The sequence below is a fragment of the Brienomyrus brachyistius genome, chromosome 23 (genome assembly GCF_023856365.1).
Source record: "Brienomyrus brachyistius isolate T26 chromosome 23, BBRACH_0.4, whole genome shotgun sequence".
NCBI lineage: Eukaryota > Metazoa > Chordata > Actinopteri > Osteoglossiformes > Mormyridae > Brienomyrus > Brienomyrus brachyistius.
Window position 1 is genome coordinate 10,372,249 of NC_064555.1, and position 15,745 is coordinate 10,387,993.

General features: G+C 49.7%; 1 protein-coding gene across 1 annotated transcript in view; it reads left to right on the top strand.

Moving 5' to 3' along the window:
• eif3hb (eukaryotic translation initiation factor 3, subunit H, b) overlaps nucleotides 1-15,745 on the top strand; it is a 43,123-nt gene that overhangs the window by 22,309 nt on the left and 5,069 nt on the right. The window contains exons 3-5 of the mRNA XM_048993639.1: nucleotides 4,722-4,889; nucleotides 7,701-7,800; nucleotides 9,397-9,546. Of these exons, the coding sequence (XP_048849596.1) occupies nucleotides 4,722-4,889; nucleotides 7,701-7,800; nucleotides 9,397-9,546 (418 nt within the window). The remainder of the gene's footprint in view (nucleotides 1-4,721; nucleotides 4,890-7,700; nucleotides 7,801-9,396; nucleotides 9,547-15,745) is intronic.

The following is a 15,745-nucleotide window of genomic DNA, read 5'->3' on the forward strand; positions in this document are numbered from 1 at the left end:
TAATTAAAAAGATCAGTCCTGGCTGTTAACTGTGGAATTCCTTACCATCTCGCCCTCCCCTCCCCCTGCCCGTCTGCCACTGAAGTTCCATCGCTCTGATTGAGAAGATTGTTTGTTTGTTCGTGACCCAGATGTGGTCGGGATGTGTCACTGTAATGGGAACCGTCTCCCCTGGCTTCCGGAAAGAGCAGTCAGGGACTGAAGGCGTGTTGAGATTAGCAGCATCTGCCTCAAGGGCCCCACCCTTACCCCAAGCTAATACCTGGTTGTCCAGTTTTCCCGACCCCCTGATCTGCATGAGGGTGGTCGCAGCAGAACAGGAGTGCTTCCTCCCCTCCCCTGTGAGAAATGGTATCCTAATACAAGGTCTTCAGTCTGCCCCCCCCCCCTTACAGTGCAGGTTCAAACTGTGTCTAATTCTTATAATTAAATGTAATTAACCATTTTATGCTGAAGAAAACTGTGGAGACTTAACATCCCAGAGTTTTATCCCCCCCCCCCCGCACTGCCACCTTTAACCCCGCAAAAAATTCGTATCCAAAAACTGCCCCCATCTCCCCCAATTGTTGAGTGGAAAGTGTGTGCCTCTGCCAACTGGCCTGTTAGATGTCAGTGATCTGAGGTGTGTGTGTGTGTGTGTGTGTGTGTGTGTGTGTGTGTGTGTGTGTGTGTGTGTGTGTGTGTGTGTGTGCGGCTCTCGCCTCTCTAGCGGTGCCACGTGGCCGAGGTGGAGAGACTCTAACGAGCAGCTTGAGCTCGCAGACAGCACGCTAACAAGGCAGCCAGACGAGGCCGCGGCCAGGAGGGGGCCCGACGCTGAGAGAGGGGGCTGCTTTATATCTTATTAGTGCCTGCTCTACTGCGAGCCCCTTCCCCCTCCCCCAGACAGGAGCAAAACCAAACCTGATTTGAGAATTGAGCTTTTATTTAATGGAGGCCAGAGCTGCCTTCCTCTGCAATGTGGCCAAAAAAAATAGCAAGACAAGACACATGAATGGGCTTAAATTCCTCCTGTTTTTTTTTTTTTTTAAAAACGTTTTCCATGATAAGTGAGCGTTTTTAAATAGTCGAGCACGCGCATGTGGGGGTCTGTAGCTAATGATGGGAGGCTGGTGTGCGGCAGGCTTACCTCGTTATGGGGGGGGGTGCCCTCAACCTGCCTTCCAGGCATGTTGGCTCACCATCAGATGTAAGACCACATGAACGGTCAGAGCTTGCCTGGCGAACTTTCCAGGCGTTCCGGTGTTGATGAGCATTTGGTGTTGAGCAAACGGTGTTGAGTGAACTGTTCAGTGGCCTTGGGCCATAATTGGTGTGGCCCGTTGTCATGTGTTCAGGAGCCACGTTAAGTAGCATTTCGCTACTGTCTGTTAATCTGCAAAAAAAATTGATTAGAACGGCACGACTGGATATCGTGGTGTTACCCATTTTCCGTAATGCGCTCGTTCATTGAAGTGCATATCATATAATGAATAATAATTATTATCCCTAAGAAATTAGAATAATTCCTGTTGAGAATGTTAAATATTTAGCTAGGTTACAGTGCAGCAGTGAGATCATTAGCCAACGCAGGTTGTTTGAGGCCAGCCTGCCCCCGGATCGTAAATACAGCGGCTGTAACTACGCGCGGCAGCTTTGTGACGTTGTCGGTCCCGAATCGCCAACCTCATCCGTCTGATGGTGATTTATACTTGTCAGCGGTGGGGTGAAGCTCGTTCGGGCTGAGGGCGGCCAGGAAGAGCGGCGCTGTGTTAACGCTCTCAAATCTGTCGCGCCCAGCAGCAGAAAGGGGTCGTCTCGAGCTCTGCTTCATGAGGAACCCTTACTCCTAGTGCTCTTAGCTGGTCGGTGCTTCAGCTACAAACGCACCATAATAGCTTTGCTCTAGTTATGCTTCCGTTTATAATCGGCTGCAGTGAAATCGATTCCTTGCGACCTTACAGCCGGGTCTCTTCCAGAACGTTCTCTCTTCTGTCCGGGTCTTCAGTGAACAGCCAATAGAGCCCTCTGCCTGATTCACGCGCACGGAATGGTTTCATAACATTCCTCTTTTAGCATCTGCCTCAGAGACTCTATGCGCTGATCGCCCATCCATCTTACCTCGAGCCCTTCATTATGAGAGTTACAGACGGGGCTAAATCGACTCCAGATAACAGACTTGCTGCTCGCCTCGTCCAGTAGTTACTCATACTTGTGTGGTCCTAATAAATACCGGCCTGGTCAGGGAATGTGGTCACATGGTGCTGCGACTGTTCATGGCTCTCAGGAGGAGGTGATGCGTCAAAAACGTTGGCTTCTGCTGGCTGTCATGACCTTTAGGTCCTGCGATGGATCTCCAGTTTGGACCCCTCATGTAACTTGTGTCCTCATTTTGGTTTTTGCTTCAGCTCTTTTTGTAAATAAAGACTCCACACCAGCCTTCGGAAAATGATGTTACTTCGTACAACATGTGCTCCTAACTTTCTGCCAAATGCGGAACTTCTCTGCGCCCGCCATTTTGTTTGAAGTCTTGCATTTTTTTCATTTCAGAATGTCAGATAATTATAGCTTGCGATAAACAATCTACTAATTATCTTTCCCCCATTTTTAGTATTTTGGCGGTTTTCAGTTTTTATTTCTTTTTTGTTTTGCCCTCTAGAGAAATGTTCCGTGGCTGAGTCTGGGCAGTGTCGGAATGTTGATGTGCTCTGTATCTCTGTAGCATCCCAGCAAGCTGCGGAAGCGGCAACCATGTTTATTTCCCCTCCCCCCTGATCGCACTGGTTATTTCCATCTTTCTACATGCATCATGCGATTATTCAAGGCGAAGGGAACAACACCTATCACGTGGTTTAGCTTTGCTGTATCTGGAGGTAGGCGGGGCTTCTGCTGAACACCGGCCTTTGATTGGCTGAGTTGTAAAATGGCCCACTTTTTATGATGTACTTTTTTCTTTTCTTTTTAACCCTTTGGCCATGTTGCATTCCCACCCCCCCACAGTCCACTTATGACGGGCTTGTTCATGGATACTTTCTGTGGTAAAATCAGCCCTTGGAGGAATGGCGCCCCCTACTGGCCCCACAGAACCTGTGCAGACATTGGCAAGGGAGGAGCCCCAACTGCTCTGTGGAATGATCCCGCGGCACTGGTCTCCTGCTCCCCCCCCACCCCTATCTGCCGTCTCTCATACCCTATACATTTTTACAGACCACCTAACCGGAGGCAGGTCCGCCGAGGTTGTAAATGAATGGAGGCAAATAAAATTAAAATCTCCTTAAAAGTCCATTTTGGTGCTTTTGGTCCCCCGGCCTGTGTAAAATCAGACCCTGTCTGAGAAAGGATTAGGTCAGCCTCTTCGGGGGGTGATATTTCTTGTGTTTTCGCTGGGGGGGATATAGGCGATATAAAGCCCCCCCGGGCTGTAAGGGACGCGCCCTTATCTGGCTCTCCGCTTCCTCGTTATCGCTGTCTGCTGGCCACCCCGGCCCATGCCTACGTTAGCTTAGCTTCCCCGCTCTTTGTGCCATAACTGAAACCTGGTGTTCTTAATGCCCGCCGCCTCCCTAGCTGTTAAGGAGCACCGTGGATGTGCACCGCGCTGTGAGGCCCTGACTCAGGCATGCTTAGCCCACCGATGGCCAGTGGACCCACCCCCAGCCCTTAGCATCTTGGCGATCCTGGCACTCGCTGTAGTCGCCCTCAAAGTAACTCAGCAGCACAGTTGCTCGTCTCCCTCCGTTGAGCTGCCTTAACTACACGTTTTTTTTTTTTTTTTACTTACTAATGCAAAATGAACCCCTGACATCCGAGGTCCACAGGAGCCGCTGATTTGACTTTGGCTGGGGGGGGGTGTTAAAAAAAAAAAAAAAAAAAAAAAAGTTAAACCTGGAGTGTGAGCCCAGAAAGTGTTTAGTGTCCTGCCGGAGTGTCAATGGCCATAAATGTCATTTGTTAATTTGCTAAATAACATTTATCCCCCGTAACCCTTTATTAAGCTGCATCAATGGCCTCGATCCCATCAACAACGAGTGATTTTTTTATTTTTTTTTCCCCCCAAGTATTTAAGCACCATGTGCCATTTTAATTTTCACATTTACAGTGACACTTAATCTTTTGAGTAACTTGCTCCCCTAGCGACACTCGGATCCGGGGGTCTAACGGGAATCTTCGGTGCCCTTACTGGTGTCTGAGATGATCGCTGATCGGTGTCTCCTGGCCTTATTTGTCCTACTGAAATGTGCTTTGAAAACGTGAGCCAGCCAGCCAGCCTGAGTTCGGATCGGACCTCCGCACCTGAGCCAGCTAATCAAGCTGCTTTATGATTATCAGCAAGCCAGCGCACATTTCAGCCCGGATTTTTCCAGAGGGGTCGACTACCCCTGCAGGGTGCTTGAAGGGGCCTCCATCCCATTGGTCTGTGCTAACCATGTGATCTTCATTCTAGCTGTGTTCATGTGTAAGGGGGTGGGATTGAGCAACCTGTGTGAGTGTATTGGCTGGATTGTGTGGGCATCGGGAGAAAGGCCTCTAATGTCTGTTCCTTTATGAAATATGCATGACGGCAATGGAGGTCTTTACCCTTACTTTATCAATAATGCACGGCAGCTTTGTGCCTGATTTCTAAGGTACCTGGGTGCTCCTTCCAAGGGTCCTCTGTCCCTTGGGGCCCACAGAGCACGCGGGGGGTCAATTATGGTTGAACCCTGGGGTGTGACCCTCTCTTCCTGTGTGTCCTCCTCCAGTCCAGTACCAGATGGAGATGATGCGCAGCCTCCGTCATGTCAACATCGACCACCTGCACGTGGGCTGGTACCAGTCCACCTACTACGGCTCCTTTGTAAGCCGCGCGCTGCTCGACTCCCAGTTCAGCTACCAGCACGCCATCGAGGAGTCCGTCGTTCTCATTTACGGTACGTTTTCACCGGCCCTCTGTCCCACTTTTAATTTTTGCCTCGTACTAGTTTCCCCGTATCCGTAACCCCCCGCGGCCCCTCACCCCCATTAATCGGAGCGTTCCTCTCCTTCCCTCGCTCTCTCCCTCCATTTTGCAGCCCCGCCCTCCCTGGCCTTACCTTCCAGGCCACTCTCCGCGCCCCCCCCCCCCCCCCCCCCCGTGTAAATACCAGCACGCTGTCCCTCCAGCAACAGGAGCAGCAGCAGCCCAGTCTAGACAGGGTTTCCTTCGCTCTGTTTATTTTCCCTGCTATCGGAGCCCTGATGTGTACATTCTGGAATGCCTGAGTAGCCACTGCGCCCTTAATTCCGGGGAACCTGCCCAGACGCCTAACAAAGGCCCATCTCTGGAGTGCAGCTCCGTACGTGACCCAGCAGTTATGACAGTAGCCTGCCCATCGCCCCAACACCCCCACCCCGCAGCCAGACCCAGCCAGCCGCTTCCAGGACGTCTACTTCCATTTATAAACTCTTATTATGGGGAGGGGTTTAAGGGGGGGGGTGCATAAGTAAAGAGGGAGCTCACACAAAACCCTAACTGTTCCTCCAGCAGCCCCCCAGCCCTGTCAGTTTCCTCCCCCCTCCCACACGCCAGATGTGCTGCTGTATCAGAGCTTAAGGTCATTTACCGTTTTTAATTTCAACGGAATATTTATACCAGCTCGGTACACATTATGTACTTTGCCCCCCCCCCCCCCCCATTGGAGTGGTAGTGATCCGACCTGGGAGGCACGAATGAACTTTAGGGGAGGTTTGTTTTTATTTATTGATGATTCCTAAACACTTTGTCTTTGTGTGTTTAACTGTTAAGTGGCGTCATGCAATGCATTTACTACTTTTGCACAATCCGCTCAAGCTTAATTAATGCACATTGCCAAGGCCAATGTACACTGCCTTCTTAGGAATGGGGGTTCGACCCCCACCCTCAGTGGGTGGGATTGTGTTTGCTGTCAATCATACTTGTTTTGTGCTCTCATTGGTTAGTTCCACTATCGAGAGCTCATTTCTGGTGTTCCCCTTATGAGACGCTGTTCCTACCTGAGTGTTGTGTAATCGATCCTTACACGCTGTCAGATGGAAATAGGCTGACCTCGAGAACTGCCTTGTATTTTATTTATTTTTTTATTACCCAGAGGAGCAATCTTTCTAATCTCTTTAAAACTGTTTGTCTTTCTTGCTGTTTGGGTCCATAACAACACCGCCTCCGATCAGACTAACCTCACGCTCGCTTTCGCTAATGAATGGCGGCGTGAGTCACCTTGCCTACGCACCTTCAGCTCATTCCCCCTCTCTGGATGTGCTTTTGCTCTTTAGCGGTTCGTCATTCCTAACTGGCAGTTAGCGGAAGCCTCCACGCAGTGGTTTTTCGCAGCTTCCCGCGACGGCGCTTACCTCAATTTAGAGGCATTAATGTCGACCACCATGCCGCCGTTCGTGCTTTGGACAACGGAAAGGGCCTCCCCCGCCTGGCTCGTCCCAGCAGGAATGCGCCCTCTCACTGAGGGCCGATTCCTTTTCCGAGATGTCACATGACTGATGGACGTTGGCCTCCCGGTGATTGATTTATTGCCTGTTTACCCAGAATGCCCCACCATTCTCTTGCAGTTTTGAAAAAAGTAGCTGAAATACAGCATTGCGCTAACAACATGTAGGTTGTGTGTTCGAATCCCAGGGAGCACGCACAAGTTGTAACCCTACACTCTTATGCAAGTCATGCTGGATAAAAGCGACGGATGAATAAATGTTAAATGTAAGGCTTTTTGTTTCAGCGTTTGGGTTACAGGTTGCTCCTGTAATGGAGCGATCCAGAATGTGTTTCTTGGCGGTTCAGGAATGACAGGTTGTGTTTAAATGGAGCAAATGAGGAGTTTGTGAGGAATCCAAGCACCTCCTCGCTGTGTCGGGATGCAGTGGTGACTGGCAGCTGCGCTCGGCTTCGCCGGGAGGTTAATAAAGCCCCTCAGATACGAAATGTCCGCTTTCTGACAGCAAAATTAATCCGGAACGACTCCGAAATCTGTCCCTGCTCACCAGCCAGTTAGATCTACATGCATCCTTAAAAGCCCGATGACCCAGATTTAAATTTTTATTTATATATTTCTGTTTCCGTGACAGTCTCCCTGTGCTTTGCTCTAAAGTACCGATCAGGTTTGAATGGGGGTGGTGTTGGTTGATCTTGTTCTTATTAATAGTGTGACTGCATTCACTTTGCCTTTCTGTTTAGTTTTCAGCTAAACTAGACCAGCTGAAATTAAAGTGGTTAAGGGTTTTTTTAATTTATTTTATTTTTAATTTTAAAGCTGAAGTACTTTTTGAGTATCTTTTCACAATGTTTCTCAACCCTGTCCTCGGGACCCCCCAGACAGTCCACATTTTTGCTCCTGTCCCAGCTGCCAGCACACCTGAACCAAAGAATAAAGCAATCAGGAACACTGAATGCCGGGTACAGGGAGCTGGGAGGGAGCAAAAATGTGGATTGTCTGGGGTGCCTAATGACCTGGTTGAGGGTCACTACATTAGGAGGATGCTGATAACGGGTTTCACTCTCTTAAATGAGGTTGCAGGGTCTTAAATGCAACCCTGCAAACACAAACACGCTCACGTACACACACGTGCACGCACACACACGCATCGCTACTGTCTTGCAGTAATCTGTCTGCACCGCCACCCGTCCTCCCGCAGCTTCCGGGGTGGGTTCTGATACTGGGTCCTGTCCCGTGTGTCTCCCTCCTCGCATGACATTTCGCATCATCCCTGTTTCTGCACAGATCCTATCAAGACTGCTCAAGGTTCTCTGTCCCTGAAGGCCTACCGGCTGACCCCCAAACTGATGGAGATCTGCAAGGAGAAGGATTTCACACCTGAGGGGTAGGAAGCCACGTGCCCCCCCCCCCACTGCTGGGCTTTGCCGGTCCCGCCTACGTGCCGGACGTGCGCCGTGGAAAGCAAGCACGCCTCGTGCCCAGTCCACTTCCCGCATGTGCTGTTTAGCCTCCCCGAATGTGCAGCAAGAACCTAATTGCTTCTGACCAGTATAAATCTGAGATGTAGAGGCTTCCCCTTCGCAAACCCCTCTCTGCACGTCACTATTTAATTCCTTCCAAAAGTGGTCAGTTTAAACTTGAAAGATCCTGCTAATTTGCAGCCCAGGGCGATTAGTTCATCATCATCTGGAGCCACTTTTTCTTTTTATCCGTTTACATTCTCGCTTCCGCGCTTTCATGCGATTGCTGACCTGAAATTTCAAAGGCCTCAAGATGGAGATGAGCAGGGAAGCTTCTGGAAAGCTGCTTGCTGCCTGTGTAGCTGCTAACAGCCAAGCTGTGATGCGTGCATGCGGCACCCCCCGCCCCCCCCAGCGTCACGATGTGTGCTGTGGTGCCCTGTCATGTGAAATGTGACGGGGTAACGGAGGCACTGGGTGTCTCGCTCATTTTGCTTATTTCTGAGCTCTCTGTCTGTCATCAGGCTGCCCCCTCCCCATTTCTGTTCCCATTTCCTTTGATCATTTATCATTCAATGTTGTGACTGAATGACGGCCCTCCCCCACCCCCCCACAATTTGCGTCATGATTGGGTAATGAGTGAGGCAGTCGCTAATGGAGGCAGCCCAGGTTCCCCGCCAAAAGTCATTTTCAGAGAGTAAGACCTTGCTTCTTCAGTTGGATTTAATTAGCCGTTTATTTGTGAGCACCGAAACTCGGGGGGGTCCTTTTAAGGCAGGACCCCTTTCAATCCCCATTACATCCATGTGACTCCGCGTTGAAAGAGACCCTGCTTTTTGGGATAAATAAATGTGCTTATTTTTGAAAGCCAAGGAACTGGTTCGGTAGCGGCTGCAGAATAAGCTGCGGTCTTGCGGCAAAGGGAGAGGTGCATTCATCTTCGCCGGCCTTTTGTTTGGCTCCTGACTGAATGCCTTGAGCAGTTATTAATGGAGACTAAGTGTTTGGGCGTTGGGGGAGCACCGAGCCTCACAGCCTGGCGCGCAGGCCTCGCTGTCGGCGGTCGCGGGTCAAAGTATGGCGGGAAACATTGGCAGCGCACGTCTGAGCCAAGGAAGAGGGACGATTTCCTCCGAAAGCTGCCATTTTTCATTAGCCTCCCCTATTAAGTCTCCATCTTTCTCACGCGAGGTAGTCCCGGCTTGTGAAGCGTGTCATTCAGCTAGGTCCGTGATGACGAAAACGGGGGGGCAGACCTGGGGAAAATGAGGGCCGTCTTTCCATGTCAGGGATTGGGGGGGGTCAAGGTTTTATTGTAATAAAGTAGGTAGACTTGCACCTTACCCATAATCCCCTGTTCTTCCCGTTCAGCCAATGGGCCGGTCGTGCCGAATAATGTTTGCTTGTAGAGCGACTCACATCTGTATTCTGACACCTTAGCAGCACGTTAGAGCCCCCCCCCCCCCCCCCCCCCCCGTGTTTTTGAAAGCCCCACTGAAATGTCCCCTTTCCCCCTCCAGGCTGAAGAAGGCCAACATCGGGTTCGAGCTGATGTTTGAGGAGGTGCCGATCGTGATCAGGAACTCCCATCTGATCAGCGTACTGATGTGGGAGCTGGAGGAGAAGTCCACGGTGGCCGACAAGCATGAGCTGCTCAATCTCTCCAGCAGGTGTGTGTCTCGCCTCCCCGCTACGCTGTGCACCTGGGGCCCGTCCTCCGCCTGTGTTTCCATTCGGCAGAGATCCCCAAAGCTGTAGGATGTTGTCACTGAGCCTTTAGCCTTAATATATCTAATAACTGAAGTAGCTGCAACCATGTTGGAGCATTTGGGCTTGGGATTTGGTTGTCTGAAGGGTCAGCTGTTTACGTAAACCCTGTGTGTCACAAGACCAGGTCAGAGAGCGTAACCAATGAGGCGAGAGAGAATTTCAGATTAGCCGCAGTTCACCCTGATCTAATTGTATTAAGTGTAATCCAAAAATAAACACCCAGCAAAAGCATTTTCTTTTAGAGGTGCCTGGTTTGCAGCCTTGCTGTTACCTTCTACTCCAGGCCTGTAATTTTTCAGTTAGATAGTGGCTAATGGCTTTGCTTTGGTCCCAAACCAAGATATGCCCTCAGATCCGATACAAATGCCCTCCAGACAAGAGAGGCAGCGATTGGGCGTCACTCAGAGTGTTTTCTGAGGCTTTTTCTAGGCCGAGTGAGGAGCTGCAAGCTGCAGATCACGTAAGCAGCGGCTCGGCGATGCCCTGAAGGTCATTGACTGGGTCGATTTTCGTTCCTTCATATGGGAAAACCCTTTTTATGATTTACCATTTTATTTGAGTGTCGAAAATGGCCGATTTCCACATGTTTGAGTGTCCTTCGGTGAGGTAAAAACTTTTCTATGCATTAACATGCTTTTAAATTCTATTTATTTCCCTCCCCTTTAAATGTGTGCATAGGCTGCTCTGCTTAAAGGGACGGTCTTGTAATGAAAGTATTAATATTTTGCCGTCGTCCCTTTATTGTCAGATGCTCACAAAGGTTTGATGTCCCCTTGTGGTTGACGGTAAAGGGAATGTAGTCTTTTTAATTTGTCGCCCGTAATACTGGCCTGTCATCTACGCTCTTGCCAGATCAAAGGGTCCCCCCCTGCCCCCCCACTTCCCCGTTAGCGCTCAAAAGAATAACTTTCCCCAGCCAGCTCCTATCTCCTCCAACGCCACCAGAATCATCTCACTCACCCGCCTCTCTGCTGACCAGCCAATCACGGCACTTCGCATTCCACAGACCGATCGGAACACGAATTAAACAAATTTATTGTCCTGTGATTTACATATTTTCCTAGTCAGTTCCAGCAGGGTGACTGTTTAGTTATTAACGTTGAGAACAGTTCCTGATGGCCCTTGAGATGGTTATGTAGCCAGGAGCCGGGGTGCTTTCGGGTCTCGGGAGTGAGCAACGCATCCCGAAAAAGTGCAGATTTATCAGCACCCGCGCCTGCCCCTCCCTCGCCCAGCTCCCCTCTCTGTCCACATCTGTTTAAGCTATCTCCCTGCCGTCTGGCGTTACCCTAGAAACCAAAGCAAACAAGGAATCGCTGCTGCCTTTTCAACACAATACCTCCCTGTCTCTCTCTTCCTCCTGCTGCCCCCCCCCACCACCAAACCCCCACCACCCCACGCCCTCCTGCAATCTTTCTCATGAAGAGTTCACTGCGAAATTTAATTCCTTTTTTTGAGAAACTTTTTTTTTTTTTTTTTTTTTTTGAGGCAAGAATTCTAAGCGAGTCTCTGAGAATGCTCTGTCTCGTTTGGGGTAGGAAAAAAAAGACGTTACTCGTTTTGCGTTTGAATTTAAGTATCTTGTGGTTTATTTTTGTCCCCCCCCCCCCCCCAGCCCGTCGCCTCCACTTCTATTCCCTGGGGTGCAGTTTTGGACCCTTCCCTGTCATGTGCGTCTGAAGAGTCAGTTCTTGTGGTCTCGCAGGCATTGCTGTCCTCAGCCCATTGTGTCCTCTCTCTGTGCTATCAATCTTTCGCTGTTCATAGGGTTGGGTGGGGGGGGGGAGGTTCAGTGCTTCCAGCAACAGGAAGGGATCCTTGGGAAGGCCTTCATCTACAAGTTAAATCAGCTTCACGCACGAGTTGAAGTCCTCCCTTCCGAAGAAACTCTTTTTTGGTTTACAGTGGAGATAGGCGTTGCCCCTCTGGCTTTGTTTGAACATTCTCAGGGCGACTTGGGAAAGTGTTACTGTTTGAGACCTGCTCTCCCAGGCTTTAGGCTGAGCCTGAGCTTAACTCGCGCTGTGGTGCTGTCCTGCCTAGTAATTCACCGGGTTTATCATTAAAGCCGTGTCTGTACGCTCTGCTAACTGGCTCCAGAGTCTGTCCTTTCTCCAGGAACTTTCTCTGCTGCTCCTTATCACTCCAGTGGGTGTGAGACTCCTCCGCTGCTCCTCCGCCGTCTGTCGCTCCGTGACCCCAACGTGTCACCCTTCAGCAGTCACGGGCTCCTCTCTGTGTTGTTGACGGCAGTGCATGTGTTTCGGTTTAAGGCGGCTTTCATCTGCACTGGGCCCCGGCCTCGCTCATTTGAGCGGACGCCGTCATTCGGCGTTAGGCGACAGTTGTAGCTTGGCAGGCTGGGGCGCTTCTGAAATCGGGGCGTGTCTGTGTATGGTTTGCAGGCGATGGGTCCTTAGATGTTCTCGTTCTATGTTTTCTATGTGGTGTTGCATTATTCGCTGTATTTGAGGGAATACATTGCCCAGGCCCTTTTAAGAAACAGTGTTGGATGTGTTGTGTTTGTCATGCAGATGTTCTCCAGTGAGTCTCAGCAGCCAGTGTTTTGTTTTGGTGGATTTTTCCGAGGGGTGATACCCCCTTTCCAACCCCCAATCCAACCCAGCCCAACCCAACCCTGTCAGCTTTCTGTTATTAGTTGTTCTCGGCTCTGAACGTTGAGTGGACCTTTTCTGCTCGTTCACACCACGTCCATCCACCCCGATACATCTGGCCTATTTGCACATCAGGAGTTTGTCAGAAGATCTTGCCGAAGGTCTATTGCTGCAGAGCGGCCTTGCCGGTGGTGTAAACAGCCTGGCTTGATAAGTGCACTAGGCCCACGCCTTAGCTTGACTCACCCTCACACTGTAGAGCAAGCAGCCCTGTGGGGTCCAACCCTCACATCCTTGCTGGAATGAGTGCTCGCCCCTCGGCGCCCCCTCCTGCCCGAGAGCATATTTTCATGCTGACATCATGTTGCGGGCTCCTCTGGATGCTGCTGGCGGCGGGGGCTCCTGGATGAATAATTAAAGGGGATGTTCAGGGTGGAGTCAAATCCCGGATATCTGTAGCCGTTTGTCAAGTGGGCTGTGCCAGGCTGGGAGCTCCTTATGAAACAATTTTGACAGAGGCCACATGCTGACCTCCCCCTTAATTTTTCTACTCCTCTTGGCACGGCGTGCGGAGTCTGAGGTCTGTTTTATTCCCCATAAGTGCGGCATTAAATCGCTCTAAAATCACCCGCAGTGCGTATTGAAGCCTTTTTTGTCCACTTGGGGACGCTGTCCGGCTTCCAAAGGTGAGTTGCCTTCAAGACGCCTTCTGCTTCCTTAAGCGGAGCTGCTGTTTGGACGGTTCTCCACTTCAGCCATGGCTTTTGCCTGAAGCCCGCAGTGAACCCGCGTAATTCTTGCGCCTTCCAGAGGCTTCCGGCTCTCTGCTGCACGAACTGGACCTCTCATGTTGAGGCGCCACGGCCCAGCAGGATAGCTCTCTGGTTTATGTGGAGAACCGGGTGTCCCTGCGCCTCTTAAATCCTGACTTTTATTCTGGTAGTTCCGTACTGCCGCCAGTCTGAAACGCGGCCATTTTAGCGCTTGTGGCTAATAGCCAGCTATTATGGAAGATGAGTGTGTTAAATGTGCGCTTCAGCGGTAATAAGGTATTTTGTGCATACTGTGATTTTTAGTTTGCCGAAATTTATCTCCATGCTTCTTGTGAGTTTTGTGAGTTTTAACGGCAGGGTTTAATGACATTGTAATAGCCTTGTTTTTGAAAAATTACATCGATACCATCTACCGTAACATAATGTCTGAATGTTCTGAAAGATTGAACACTGGACAAGCCTACTGAAAGTGCGTGTGTCTGTCTATGTGGTCTGTGGCATAAGGCGCCCTCTTCTGGTCGTCAGGTCTCGCGGGCTCTTTGCCAAGTTTGAGGCCCTTCCTGCTCTACTTGGCCTGGGCTCCTGATCAGCTTGCCTGTGGGACAGGTCAGGGCCCCTCACATTTCAGAGCTTACAGCCCAGGGCCCCTCTGCGTTCCAGGGGTTTCCAAGGCGCATGCCGTGGGCTCTCGTCATCAAGCTACGAGGATCATGCTGCACAGCGGCAGTGTAGTTGTGCGGCTGTCCTCATATTTGTGATTTATGGTGAAATGGAAATCTTTAAACTCCAATAGAATTATCTGACAAGGTGGAAAGGGAGGTATCTGTAATTCAGAATGAGTTTTTGCTCTAAGGGAAGTGGTCGTGTCCGCAGCCAGTGTTTAGGGTGTTCCATTACCAAAGTGCCATTCCTCAGCCCCCTCATAGGGCGTGTCCAAATTGAAGTGGCCTGTAAGTTGTTGCTGCTGGGTACAGTTCAGTGCATTTAAGCTACGCTAATAAATTTATCCTTCATTAAGTGTATTTTAGAATCAAACTGACTGCAGCATGTGCAGTTTATGCTGTACGGCGATGTTCCCGTGAAACCTCTTGACTGGCTGGACCTCTCCCTGACTTGCCGAAAGGGTCACCCGGAGATTTATTTTTTATTTAATAGTGTTTCGAGGGCTTTTATAAATATGCCATCATGCCACATCACTGAATGCAGTAGGTCACTGGTATTAATTGGGTTTCCATGGTTATAGAAGTCTTTGCCACTAATTGGTTTTGAACGTTATCATTTGGAGTGATCTCTGCATGTATTCGTCGGATGTATCAAAGCTCCCTTTAGTGTCTTTTCTGGCTTTAAAAAAAAAACCTAATGTATATGTGTACATGTTTATAAGTGTGTGTATACCTATAAAAAATAATATATACGGAAGTGCCTTTAAGGATTGTTTTTGCTCTCGGAATCGGCAGGGAAAACTTATTCCTCTGCCAATTGATTTTTGCATGGTTGCTATACGCTGTGCTAACAATAGCATGCTGTCATGCAAGGTAATATTTGCTTATTGTAAGTAGATGCACATGCTCTCCAAATGTACCCAGACCAAACATCGTTGACCTCTAAGCCCATGTCTGCGTGAGGCTGACTGAACAGATGTTTAAAATAGCGAAGGAAATTCGATAAAGATCTGAAGAGCAGGATCTTGCATCGCTGTAGGTAACTACTTTGCATTTCTGGACACCTTAGTAGGTCCTTGTTTAGGCAGCCAGTTGAATTCACGGGGCTCTGAGTGGATTTCCAGAGCCACTGTGCCCCAAATTTGGAGCTTCTACGTTTGTGGGATGAACTTGCCGTGAGTGTGGTAGCAGACGTTGCCTTTTGAAGTGGCGTATCTGAAAGTTTAAGCTGAATTTGAAACACACACACGTGCCCTTCTTCCTGCACCCCTGTGGTGTGCTCTCCTCACCCCAGCTTAGCTCGCATGCACCACTCAGCTCCTAAACCAATCGTCTGCAGCAGAGATTAACAGTTCTAGGCATTATTTCATACTTTTTTATCTCTTGTAATTAAGGAACTGGCTCTGTCATTTGTGATAATCTGTTTTCATAATTTTCATTCTTTGTACAGATTTCGTTATTAGTTTATGACCCCAGTTAGCAAACGTTATGATGCAGAACACGGTTGGGAATTGAAGCAATTTCACATTTTTCTATTTGGGTTTATTCAGCCCGGTTAGGGCAGCGTCTGTGAGGAAGAGAGGCTCTCTTTGTGTGCGGCCATCTGGCTCACCGTTTGCCAGTGCATCCTGCCCTGGTTCTCCGTGTGAAACGCACACCCGGCTTGATCCAATTTCATTTCGCCTTGGGCTTCGGCTACGCGGTGAAGGGGTGCTTGGAATATGGAAGGGGGCAATCGTCCTGTTAAATATTAAATAAAGGAATTCTTAGCGTTTCGTTTTTCTGGGACAGATCCGTATTGACACGGTAATCTGAGAACGTGGTGCTGGAATTCTGCAAAGATTTGCGCGGGTTCTCTGCCTGACCGGAAATCTGCTCTTAGGAAAATACGGATTAGTATCTGCCATGAGTGGCATCGTGTCTTTGTGCCCGAGCTGCAGAATGTCGCCCATCTTCTCCGTACATCTGTGCCGGACGTGGGCTTGGGCAACGGCGGTTTTCAGGTTAGAGCTTCTTCACCTGTCCACCCTGCTCCTCCATTTCATTTTT